This window comes from Anolis sagrei, chromosome X (genome assembly GCF_037176765.1).
Source record: "Anolis sagrei isolate rAnoSag1 chromosome X, rAnoSag1.mat, whole genome shotgun sequence".
Lineage (NCBI taxonomy): Eukaryota > Metazoa > Chordata > Lepidosauria > Squamata > Dactyloidae > Anolis > Anolis sagrei.
Window position 1 is genome coordinate 103,009,262 of NC_090034.1, and position 13,131 is coordinate 103,022,392.

Consider the following 13,131-nt stretch of genomic DNA (forward strand, 5'->3'; position numbering starts at 1 on the left):
TGAAAAACTCAGCTTACACTCGAGTATATACGGTAATTCAATGTGACAGGCTGGTGGACTTCCTTCTCTCTGCCCCTATTTCTCCATGTGTCAGGACCTGATGCCCTATTTGTACTTCATGATTACAACTGTTTCTTTTTTTCCCTCAAATTGTCACTTGTAGATCAAGACCAGTTTACAAACCACCACTTTTGAACAGCTCCATCTTAACAGCATCATGTTTAAGTAGCCTTGCACCGCAACATCAGACCCAAAAACACCATAATCTATTCATGATTATGGTTATGTTACATATTCATGCCCAGCCTTTCAAATAGAGCTCTTCCCAAGTTAGACTAATATCAAAATGACATCTAAAATCCATTATTTAAGACAGAAGTGAAAACTATTATTGATTGATTTAGCAAATGAGTCACACTATTTGGCAAAGCTGTTCTGAGAAGGTTTGCCTTTTTGCATTCCTCTAAAGCTCTCAGCCATATAAACCTTCCAAGACAGGCCTGGGCAAACTTCTTCCCTCTAGGTGTTTTGGACTTCAACTCCCACCATTCCTAACAAACTACCAGCTGTTTGGAATTGTGAGAATTGAAGTCCAAAACACCTAGAGGGACAACGTTTGCCCATGTCTGAACTAGAGTCACAAACAGTTGGGAGGAGCAAAAGCTGGACACGACTGACATACACGACTGCCTCCCCTGCCATCTGGCTTCGATTCTCAACATGCAACACATGTCCCTTGCTTCGTTTCTCTCCCACTCAAGATCAAAGAATGCAAGAGGGTGAGATGCTGCTGAGATAAGTGCCCCTACCGTAACCGTCGTAAGGGTCCATGCTGAGATCCGGGATCCTCCAGCAGCGGATCCGCGTGTCCAGCCCACCGCTGTAGCAGTACTCGCTGTTGCAACCCATGGCGACAGCAAGCACCGGGCCACTGGCAGGAAACAACAAGGAGAAGGCTCTAAGAGTGGACTGTCTTTGAAAAGCAGGGATCCTCTTATATAGGTTTTGGACAATCCTGGGATTCCTTAGAGCAGTGTTTCTCAACCTGGGGGTCGGGAGTGAGTGTCAGAGGGGTCGCCAAGGACCATCTGAGAACAGTATTTACTGTTGTTCATGGGGTTTCTGTGTGGGAAGTTTGGCCCAATTCTATCGTTGGTGGGGTTCAGAATGCTCTATAATTGTAGGTGAACTATAAATCCCAACAACTACAACTCCCAAATGTCAATGTCTATTTCCCCCAAACTCCACCAGTGTTCATATTTGGGCATATTGAGCATTCATGCCAAGTTTGGTCCAGATCCATCACTGTTTGAGTCCACAGTGCTCTCTGGATGTAGGTGAACTACAATTCCCAAACTCAAGGTCAATGTCCACCAAACCCTTCCAGTATTTTCTGTTGGTCATGGGAGTTCTGTGTGCCAAGTTTGGTTCAGTTCCATTACTGGTGGAGTTCAGAATGCTCTTTGATTGTATGTTAACTATAAATCCCAGCAACTACAATTCCCAAATGACAAAATCAATCCCCGCCAACCCCACCGGTATTCAAATTTAGGTGTATTGGGTATTTGTGCCAAATTTGGTCCAGTGAATGTAAATACATCCTGCATATCAGATTGTGGATATACAATTCTCTAAACCAAAAATTATTTTTCTTATGTGGTATAAACAACAAATTCTTACAGCAAAATGTAACAATACAGTTTGTGAACCTTTTTACAAGTCTCTTAAACCAGAGCTTTTTAATGTAAGTAAAGTTTGTCCACAGCAACAAACTATTTTTTTTAAGTAAACACCTTCGCCACATACCTATCTTCACTTTTATTATGCGCATAGATTTACATAGTGGTCAGGGCTCTTTGATTTTTTTTTATCCCCAGGTGTTATTAAATGGAGATAATGGGAATTGCAACCCAATAGTATTGTGGCTGAAGTTTGGGAAAGATTAAAGGACCTTTTTAAAGTCAGACATCATATCCATAAGCCTTGCAGACCCCAGACACACAGAGAGATATACACACCTGTGTGCCCTGAATGCATAGACTGGTTCTACATCCAAAGCCGCGTTCCTGTAATAACAAACAAGAGAAGATTTTAAAAAAAGTCAGGTTGCTTCTGCACACTGAAAAGAAAATCTCTGTGTTGGACTATTTTCCCCTTCCTCCTCGGGGCGATCTTGCTTGCACCAGTTCAGCTTTGATAGGCAGCCCACAGATAAATAATAATTGGTTGCTGGCTAAGTCGCTGTGCTCTTTCAAGCACGAAGGGCTCTTTGGCTTTCCTGCCTCCAAGGCCTGACCTATTTGGATGCGGTCCGGCTGCGCTGGCTGACAAATAGGCTGAAGCGCTCACTTTTTGGCTGCCACCGTCTTCTGGAGGTTCCACAGCTTGAGAGTGCCGTCCTCGGACGCCGTGACCAGGGCCGACTCCACGTGGTGGAAAACCAAGGCCCGGATGCCGTCGTAGTGGCTCCGCAGGGTAAACTTGGGGTTCCAGGTCTTTTTAAACGCATCTTTACTGTCTGAAAGCTGCAGGAGGAAGAATCACTTATCCATGTGTCCTTACACCACCACCACCACCACCACCACTACTACTACCACCACTAATAATAACAACAATAATAATAATACACTGCTCAAAGCAGATTATTATTATTATTATTATTATTATTATTATTATTATTACGACTACTACTACTAGTGTTGCTGTGTCCCAGTCTGTGTATATGTGTTTTGTGTGTGTTTATATGTGTGTATATATTTGTGTATATGTGTGTTTGCATGTATATATATGGTTTTGCATGTGCACTGTAATGTATTTTCTGTCTGTAGAACAAGCCCTATGAGGAGCGGCTTAAGGAGCTGGGCATTCAGGTCATTGGTCCTGCCCGGCATAAGGGTTTAACCCATTGCATCACCGGGGGCTCCACTCAAGCAATACGGTCAATAATGGCACTGGTTGAGGATTCTGACAGCGATATTGACAAGCTGGAATGTGTCCAGAGGAGGGTGACTAAAATGATCAAGGGTCTGGAGAACAAGCCCTATGAGGAGCAGCTTAAAGAGCTGGGGATGTTTAGCCTGCAGAAGAGAAGGCTGAGGAGATATGATAGCCATGTATAAATATGTGAGGGGAAGTCACAGAGAGGAGGGAGCAAGCTTGTTTTCTGCTTCCCTGGAGACTAGGACGCGGAACAATGGCTTCAAACTACAGGAGAGGAGATTCCATCTGAACATGAGGAAGAACTTCCTGACTGTGAGAGCCGTTCAGCAGTGGAACTCTCTGCCCCGGAGTGTGGTGGAGGCTCCTTCTTTGGAAGCTTTTAAACAGAGGCTGGATGGCCATCTGTCAGGGGTGATTTGAATGCAATATTCCTGCTTCTTGGCAGAATGGGGTTGGACTGGATGGCCCAGGAGGTCTCTTCCAACTCTTTGATTCTATGATTTTGGCTTTTTAAGTTCCTTCCACTGTGTTTTTCAGTGTTTTTATGAGTGATGGTCACTTGTTGGCCCGATCGCTGTCTTGTGTCCAAATTTGGTGTCAATTCGTTCAGTAGTTTTTGAGTTATGTTAATCCCACAAACGAACATTACATTTTTATTTATATAGATTATTATTATTATCCTGCTTTTTTCTCTCCAAAAAAGACTCAGAGCAGCATAGATTTTTAATTATTATTATTACCCTGATTTTTCCCTACCCAAAAAGAGACTCAAAAAAGCTTATATTTATTATTGTTGTTAGGGAAAACTACTGTAAAATAAAGCAGAACATCCAAAAACAAACAGGATGCAAAAGTTGAGCACCAGCTCACTAGTGAGTAGAACGTGAAGTGCCGTGTGATATGTCTTTTTCTCCCATCCAAGTTCATGGACCCCCTGAAATCTATCCACAGACCCCTTTGAGATGAGCCCATTAACCCCAAATTAAGGACTATTATTCTCATGGTACTACAGTTTTTCTGTTACAACCGTTATCCTGCAAGCTGATGGGGAGAAAGGGGACAAAAAAGGTGGTGTGAGGGGGACAGCAGGAGAAGTACCATTTTCAAGGCTGCTTCGAGTCTCCTTGTGGAGAGAAAAAGCAGGGTATCATTGTTGTTATTATTGTTGTTACTAACATTATCTGTATGTATACCCTGCCTTTCTCCCTGTGGGGACTCAAGGCAGCTAACAATCCCATACTTGGTCAAGTTTAAAAAGCATAAAAATTAAAAACAACAACAACAACAACTAAATACTAACAGTTTGGTAAAAACAAATTAAAATACAATAAATTTAATTTATTTATTTACAGTAATTATATTCCACCCTTCTCACCCTGAAGGGAACTCAGAGTGGATCACAGAACACATATATAACAAACATTCAATGCCATTATACACTGACAAGACACACAACTGTACATAGAAGTGTGTGGGTATATATATGTGTGTGTGTGTGTGTGTGTGTATTTGTGTGTGTATGTGTATGTATATATGTATATATATATGTGTGTGTATATGTATATATGTATATATATGTGTGTGTGTATATATATATATATAGCTTTCCCATCCTAGCTCCATCTTCCCTGCTGAAGAGCTTTTGTTCGTACACTTCCTCCTTTATCAAATCGCCAGCACTTTTCTGGCATTTCCTTATTGTGGCTTAAACACCTCCCTGCTTTAAAGCAGTACCTATTTATCCACTCACATTGCTGTTTTCAAAACTGCTATGTAGGCAGAAGCTGGGCTAAAGGTCAGGAGCTCACACCAACCCAGGCTTCAAACTGTCAACCTTTCGATTGGCAAGATTTACTGCAGCTGGTGCTTAACCTACTGTGCTAAAGCTTGGTCCTTAAAATACACTTAAAATGGCCTTTAACACTCACAGCCCCCCAATCCCACCCACACCTCCCTAAAGCCTGCCCCTTATGAATAAATATAACATGTAAATAAATTAACATAAATATTATAATAATAATAATACTCACATCACAGCTCAATTCATTGTCGTTGGTGACGGTGAGATCAGCAAGGTCACCCAGACTTACTTCTCCCCCACCGATTGTGTCCATTATAAACACATCTGAGGAGAACCCCAGTGACCCTGTTTTTAGGGGAAGGAGGAAAGGAAAATGTTTCACAAATGTGGCAAAAGAAAAAGGACAGAGAATAGGATGAGCAGGACACAGGCAAAAGGGAACAGGAAGCCCCAAAGCCCCATTACCTTCATGGGGCCTGGGCTGACCAGGGATGGCTGGGGGCATGGCTGGCTTGGGAGGAAGCCCATCCACGTCTCGGAGGTCGGCCAACATGCCTTGCAGCTTCACCCTCCGGGTTTCTGCAAGAGGAAGGAGGAAAGTTGTGGAGGAGAGAATGTCCATTTTTTCCCCTCTAAGTATATAAAGCGTTGTGATGTGGACTCCCTTCTGTTGCATCAGATGGCAGGAGCAGAAATACTGCATTCAAATTCACAAGGAAGTTGAGGGTTGATATCAGAACACCCCTTCCTGGAGAGACTTTGTGCCTGTGATTCTGGACACATAGAAACAATGGAGCATGTACTCCTCCAGTGCCCGTTTTACAGAGACATTCGAACAAGACTCATTTTACCACTTCTTTGTGTGCATCAGGAGCAATTTGAGAATCTGCAAGTCACCTCTGATGTGAGAGAATTGGCTGTCTGCAAGGAAGTTGCCCAGGGGACGTCTGGAGGTTTTACCATCCTGTGGGAGGCTTCCCTCATGTCCCTGCATGGAAAGCTGAAGCTGGCAGATGGGAGCTCACCCCGCTCCCCGGATTCGAACCGCCAACCTTCAGGTCAGCAGTCCTGCTGGCACAAGGGTTTAAACCACTGTGCCACCGGGGACGCCACTCAAGCGATATGGCCAATAATGACACTGGTTGAGGATTCTGGCAGCGCTATCCAAAGGATAGCTTTTTCCATTCAGGGCATGGGAAGCTGGAGCTGACAGATGGGAGCTCACCCCCTCCCCAGATTCCCCTTTTGGTCAGTAGTCCTGCCGAGACAAGGGTTTAACCTTGCTGGGCATGTCTGAGCTGGAATTCATTCACTGAGAAGGCAACTGGCCTTGATGGTCCATGAGGCCCTTTCCAGGGCTAAGAATGAATGCAATTTTCCTGCTTCTTGGCAGAATGGGGTTGGACTGGATGGCCCCACAAGGTCTCTTCCAACTCTATGATTCTAAGGAGCCACAAGGGCCTTCTAATCAGGGTAAGCTGCCTTGAGTCCAAGGACAGAGGGACCTTTGGTCTTCTGATGAAGCCCAACGGTCTCAACCCCTGCTACAAAGTGACACCAGTTGAATGACAGTATTCTGGCATGCTGACATTCTCACATCCTTCGGGAGATATCTCAAAGACATTACTTTGAGTTGAGGCAACCCATCAGAGGCAGAAGAGATGCGAGGAGACTCAGCTCTGTCATTACCAAGCTCGTTACCATCGCCGGCCCTTCGCGTGTCTCCAGAGCCCTCGCCGTTCTCCCCGGAGCCCAGGAAGTCAAACTCGCTCAGCGCGTCCTCCGAGTCCTCGTCGTCATCTTCGTCCTCCACTTCGGGCATCAGAGGCTTATTGGTGAGCTGCCGAGAGAACAGAGCCGTCAAGGCCTTTTTGAGCCGTTAATGCTCACACAAAAAAGGGACAGGTTGGGATTGGGTAAAAAAGAAAGACCTTTCCTTAAGTTGCATTTTAGAAGCATGATTTGGTCAAGAATGGACAAACAATTGTAAGATCCAGCATCTGTCTCAGGCACGGGCAAACTTTGGCCCTTCAGGTGTTTTGGATTTGAATTTCCACAATTCCTAACAGCTGCTAGGCTGTTACAAATTATGGGAGTTGAAGTCCAAAACACCTGAAGGGCCAAAGTTTGCCTGTGCCTGCCGTAAACACTTTCTTCTCTATTTATTATTATTATTATTCTGATACAAAAACACAGTATGTCACAGCAAACGAGATCTATATGCTGGATTCAAAATCACAAGTGGAACACTTCCCAAGCATCTAGGACTGTGTGCAATTATTATTATTATTATTATTATTATTATTAACACAACAAGATGAGTCCACAGCAGGCACTCTGCTGGCTGTTGAATTGGATCACACATTATGATGATGATGATGATGATGATTAGAAACACAACAAAATGAGTCCACAGCAGACACTCTGCTGGATGTTGTATTGGATCACACACTATTATTATTATTATTATTATTATTATTGGAAACACAACAAGATGAGTTCACAGCAGACACTCTGCTGGCTGTTGAATTGGATCACACGTTGTTGTTGTTATTATTATTATTATTATTATTTGAAACAAAACAAGATGAAAAAAGATCACTCTGCTGGCTGTTGTATTGGATCACATGTCGGACACTTTCCAAGTGTCTAGGACTGTGTGATATATTGGTGACTAATGAGCGCAAATCGCTGTAATGCGGCCTTTTGCAGCTGGCAGGTGGTAATTTTTTCAGCGCCAATTGTGTTTAAGTGCAGGCCAAGGTCTTTAGGCACTGCACCCCGTGTGCCAATTACCACTGGGACCACTTTTACTGGTTTGTGCCAGGGTCTTTGCATTATTATTATTATTATTATTATTGTTATTAACACAAAAAGATTAGTACACAGCAAACAAGATCACTTTGCTGGCTGTTGTATTGGATCACACATCGGACACTTCCCAAGTGTCTAGGATTATATGATGTATCAGCGACTAATGCATGCAGATCCCAGTAAGGTGGCCTTTTGCAGCTGGCAGATGGTAATTTTGTCAGCGCCAATTGTGTTTAAGTGCAGGCCAAGGTCTTTAGGCACTGCACCCAGTGTGCTGATCACCACTGGGACCCCCTTTACTGGCTTGTGCCAGAGTCTTTGCAGTTCAATCTTTAAATCCTCGTATCGTGTCAGCTTTTCCAGTTGTTTCTCTTCAATCCTGCTGTTGACTGGGAGTACAATATTGATGATCCATACTTGGTTTCTTATTATTAATAATATATTGTATTACATTGTGAGGTCATGATCGTGAGGTCAGGAGTCTTGTGCTCCAAAACTCTGTCTGTCTGAATTTGGAAGTAGTTTGACATGTTCATTTTCTGTAACTTTTTTCAGGCTAGTGATCCCACCAATTCCTTATTATTATTTTACTGACACAATAACACAGTATGTCACAGCAAACGAGATCTATATGTTGGGTTTCGTATCACAAAATCACAAGTTGAACACTTCCCAAGCGTCTAGGACTGTGTGATGTATTTTCAAATGATGTGCGCAGATCCAAGTAAGGTGGCCTTTTCAGTTGACAGATCATGATTTTGTCAATGTTTATTGTTTCCAAATGCCAGCTGAAATCTTTTGGCACAGGGCCCAGTGTGCCAATGACCACTGGGACCGCCTGGGCTGGTTGATGTCGTCAGAGCCTTTGCAGTTCAATTTTGAGGTCTTGATAGCGGCTGAGTTTTTCCTGTTGTTTTTCTTCAATGCGACTGTCACCCGGTATGAAGACATCAATAATCCAAACCGTTTTCTTTTCGACAATCGTGATGTCTGGTGTATTGTGTTCCAAAACTACTACATCTACTACTACTATTATTATTATTATCCCACTTTTGCTCTCTGAAATAAGGGATTCAAAGTGGCTCACAGCAATATAATGAAAATGTAAACATATACATTACAATGGAATTAAACATGAATTGTTTAATTCCAGAACAGGGAGGCTGAAATCTTATAATATAATATATTGTGTATATATAAAATATTCATAATATTATAATGCTTATAATATAATATATTGTATATACATATAATATTGATAATGTTATAATGTAATACAATATACTACTATTTATTTATATTTAACGTGACAGGGGCAACCAGATAATTACATTTCTAACAGAACAAAAACAAACAGACAAAGCACAGGATTTGCAGGCTTGGTAGTTGATTAAATGTCCTTTGACCAGTATCTGGCCACGAAGTGCCTCTGGTGTTGCCGCAAGAAGGTCCTCCATTGTACATGTAGCAGGGCTTAGGGTGCATTGCAGCAGGTGGTCAGTGGTTTGCTCTTCTCCACACTCGCATGTCATGGATTTCACCACCTGACATCCGCCGAGAAGTAGCAGCCAATAGTGAAAGGACCAAGGCAGTGACATCTCCAGCTCATCCCTTGTTTGGGTATCAGCCAGCACGTCAACGACTTAAATATACTACTATTAATAATAATATGGTATTATTATAATATATTTTATATTAAATGTAATATTACTGATAATAATACAGGATAATGTTATAGTACAATGTAATATATAATATTAATATTGTGTTATGATAATAATATAATATATTGTATTTACTTTTGATTTGTAAGCTGCTCTGAGTCCCCTTCGGGGTGAGAGGGGCGGCATATACATGTCATAAATAAATAAATAAATCTCGGGCCGAGCCCAAAGCATCATAAAGCAATAAATGCCTTTGTGAACACGTCATCGGGCCAAAGTTGGCAAGCTCCAATTCCCATTTTGCTTTTTTTCAACTCTGATAGGGAAAACATTAAGATGTTCAAAGGGGAGAATTGGCAAAATACTCGAATGACATTATCCCCCGAAAACCGAGCTTACAGATTTTAAGCCTATGACTAATGTGTGAGCTCCCACTGCGTCGAGGGACTTGCCAACAGAGGCTACAGTCCAATTCTCTGCAAATGGTGCCAATTCCCTTCAGAAAACTGAACTCTCTTTATCAGGCCATTCCTGTGCCATTAACAGTAGGAGCTGGCACGATGGATCTCCTTTTCCCTCCAAATGGCAATCGGTTTTCTGTTGTACCAACCAAAAATTTGATGGCAAATAGTCCCTTAAACTGTTGGAGGGCCAGATTATAATTTTTTAAAAAACACGAATTCCTATGCACACTGCACATATCTTATTTGTAGTGTAAAAAAATACTTTAAAACAATACAATAATTAAAACGAAGAACAATTTTAACAAATATAGACTTATTAGTATTTCAATGGGAAGTGTGGACCTGCTTTTGGCTGATGAGATAGGATTGTTGTTGTTGTTGTTGTTGTGTGCTTTCAAGTAACTTCAGACTTAGGTTGACCCTGAGCAAGGGCCGGGTAAATGACCTTGGAGGGCCGTATCCGGGCCCCGGGCCTTAGTTTGAGGACCCCTGGTCTAGTCATTCTCTTTTTAAAGGTCTGCCAGGGACAAAATATGGCATTCACAAAATAAATGGAGGCTTTTGCTTCCCTTTTCCTCTTCCCCTGATTTATGTAGAGGCACAATTGGAGAAGAATCTTCTTAAGAGTGCTTTTATAGCTCTTTGATTGACAAGTATAAAAATGTAATTGCGGAGGAGGAAAGAAATGAAATGTCCTTTTACTGAGTGGGAAGGCGAGTGAAACCGAAAATTCCCTTTTTCAAGACGGAGGGTGAGAAAGCCTACCTTTACTCGCTGCTTCTTGTGCTGCCGCTGCGTCTCCAAAGGCAGGCTTTCCAGGTCTTCCTCTTCGTCGCTGTCCTCTTCTTCGCAGCCCTGCAAGAAGGGGATCTTCTCCATCACTGTGCTGCTGATGCGGTCCTTGGCCTCTTTCCCAGCATTCCTGAAAAAGAAGGACAGTTTCACATTGGGAAGTTCTAGTCAGAGACCTAGAGCACCCTCATCTGCAATGGTGATTATGGATTTTTTAAATGACGGCTGTTTGTTTGGAGATAGGACATCAGCTCCCAAAACAGTTGGGTGCCCATTTTCTTCTCAGTTTGATCCAACTTGGCCATTCCTGGTTTACAAATTCCAATCAATGCCAAGGTTATGTCAAGGTTTAAGGAAGTTCACATAATTTCTAAAAAAAATAAAAAGCTGTAAAAGGATTTTTAAAAATGTACGATGATTTATTTATTTATTTATTTATCATGTCATCAGCAACCAGACATTTGTATTACATTTTTTACAAAAACAAACAAGCAAACAGGCAAAACACAGAATTTGCAAGCTTGGTAGTTGATTAAATGTCCTTTGACCAGTATCTGGCCACTTGGAGTGCTTTTGGTGTTGCCACAATGAGGTCCTCCATTGTGCATGCGGCAGGGCTCAGGTTGCATTGCTGCAGGTGGTCAGTGGTTTGCTTTTCTCCACACTCGCATGTCATGGACTCCACTTTGTGGCCTCATTTCTTAAGGTTGGCTCTGCATCTGCTCGTGGTGCCAGAGTGCAGTCTGTTCAGCGCCTTCTAAGTCGCCCAGTCCTCTGTGTGCCCAGGGGGGAGTCTCTCATTTGGTATCAGCCATGGATTGAGGTTCTGGGTGTGAGCCTGCCACTTTTGGACTCTCGCTTGCTGGGGTGTTCCAGCGAGTGTCTCTGTAGATCTTGGAAAACATGAGAGAAGCCTCCTCGCAGGATTGCAAGACATCCGGGTGTTCCCTGGGCAACGTCTTCGTAGACGGCTGATTCTCTCACTCCAGAAGTGACCAGAAGCGACTTGCAACATGTACGATGATTATTGTTATTAGTCACTTTATACCTTGCCTTTCTCTCTGTGGGGACTCAAGGCAGCTAACAATCCTATACTTAGTCAAGTTTAAAAAGTGTAATACAAAAATAAAAAAAACAATGTGGTAAAAACAGATTAAAATACAACAAATACACTTAAAACAGCCTTTAAAACTCACAGCCCCTGAACAACTGAAGATCAGTTCCTTACAATTCCTGGTCTTTGTTTCCTTGCAATGAATACATTATTGCTGCTTCACACTAAGGAAAAATTGTGTAAACTAAAATATTTTCTTAGTCACACTCCAGTGTTTTGCTGTTATTATTCTATGTTCATTTGTTTATATTGGTTTCACATTTTATGTATTTTGTTTTCTGGTTTTTGTTATGCTTTTGTGTTATGTTGTGTGTACTGTACTGATCGGCATGGCTCATGTAAGCTGCACCGAGTCCCCCTGGGGGAGATGGAGCATGGCATAAATAAAGTTTTATCATTATTATTATTATTATATATGCCCAATTCTATCGTTTGTGGGGTTCAGAATGCTCTGTGATTGTAGGTGAACTATAAATCCCAGCAACTACAACTCCCAAATGTCAAGATTTTATTTTCCCCAAACTCCACCAGTGATCACATATTGGGCATATTGAGTATTCGTGTAGAGTTTGGTCCAGATCCATCATTGTTTGAGTCCACAGTGCTCTCTGGATGTAGGTGAACTATAACTCCAAAAGCAAAGGACAATGCCCACCAAACCCTTCCAGTATTTTCTGTTGGTCATGGGAGAACTGTGTCCCAGGTTTGGTTCAATTCCATCGTTGGTGGGGTTCAGAACGCTCTTTGATTGTAGGTGAACTATAAATTCCAGCAACTACAACTTCCAAAGGACAAAATCATTTTTTTGAGTGAAGGACATACATTGGGTTGTTAGGTGTCTTGTGTCCAAATTTGGTGTTAATTCGTCCAGTGGTTTTTGAGTTCTGTTAATCCCACAAACGAACATTACATTTTTATTTATATAGATTTACTAGTAGCTGCTGCATTTCCCACCCTTGGCTTATACTCAAGTCCATAAGTTTTCCAGCTTTTTGTGGTAAAATTAGGTGCCTCGGCTTATATTCGGCTCGGTTTATACTAGAGTATATATGGTATATGTGACGGTGCAACTGGCGCCACCTGCACGTAAAAGTTGAAAAGGTTTGAATTGTTGTAACATGTCCAGACTTGCCTGTCTACCTTGTAAATTTTAGTATTTTAGTATTTTAATGTTTTAGTGTTTTATGGGATATGATGTTTTTAAATGATTGTCTGTGATATTGTTGTTGTGAACCGGCCTGAGTCCGTCTGCGGAGGTGAGAAGACTGGTATATAAAAGTTCTAAATAAATAAATAAAATAATAAATAAATGTATAGTTGAATTCATTGGTTATCCACAGCTGCCAATCAATGTTGTTTTACATCAATTGGCTTGCTCCCCCAGCTCAATTGTTTGACTCCACCCCTTCCTAGGGGAATTATTTATTTATTTATTTGGAGCTTTTATATACCTGTCTTCTCACCAGTTTACAACAGAGGAGTTCATACACAATAGTTAAAACATCACATCCTATAAAACTCTATATAAAACACATTAAAATA

The 13,131-nt window shown here is 41.8% G+C and overlaps 1 protein-coding gene across 2 annotated transcripts in view; it reads right to left on the reverse strand.

The window, feature by feature from the left end:
- The window catches only part of LOC132781779 (striatin-4-like), a 53,087-nt gene that overhangs the window by 20,473 nt on the left and 19,483 nt on the right, over positions 1 to 13,131 (reverse strand). For both annotated transcript variants that reach the window (XR_010908748.1, XM_067461036.1), the window contains exons 6-12: positions 10,449 to 10,605; positions 6,431 to 6,581; positions 5,207 to 5,320; positions 4,971 to 5,086; positions 2,350 to 2,525; positions 2,019 to 2,066; positions 810 to 931 (exon numbers count right to left, since the gene is read on the reverse strand). Coding sequence is in view for 1 of the 2 variants with exons in the window: in XM_067461036.1 (XP_067317137.1) it covers positions 810 to 931; positions 2,019 to 2,066; positions 2,350 to 2,525; positions 4,971 to 5,086; positions 5,207 to 5,320; positions 6,431 to 6,581; positions 10,449 to 10,605 (884 nt within the window). In the remaining variant the exon portion in view is untranslated. The remainder of the gene's footprint in view (positions 1 to 809; positions 932 to 2,018; positions 2,067 to 2,349; positions 2,526 to 4,970; positions 5,087 to 5,206; positions 5,321 to 6,430; positions 6,582 to 10,448; positions 10,606 to 13,131) is intronic.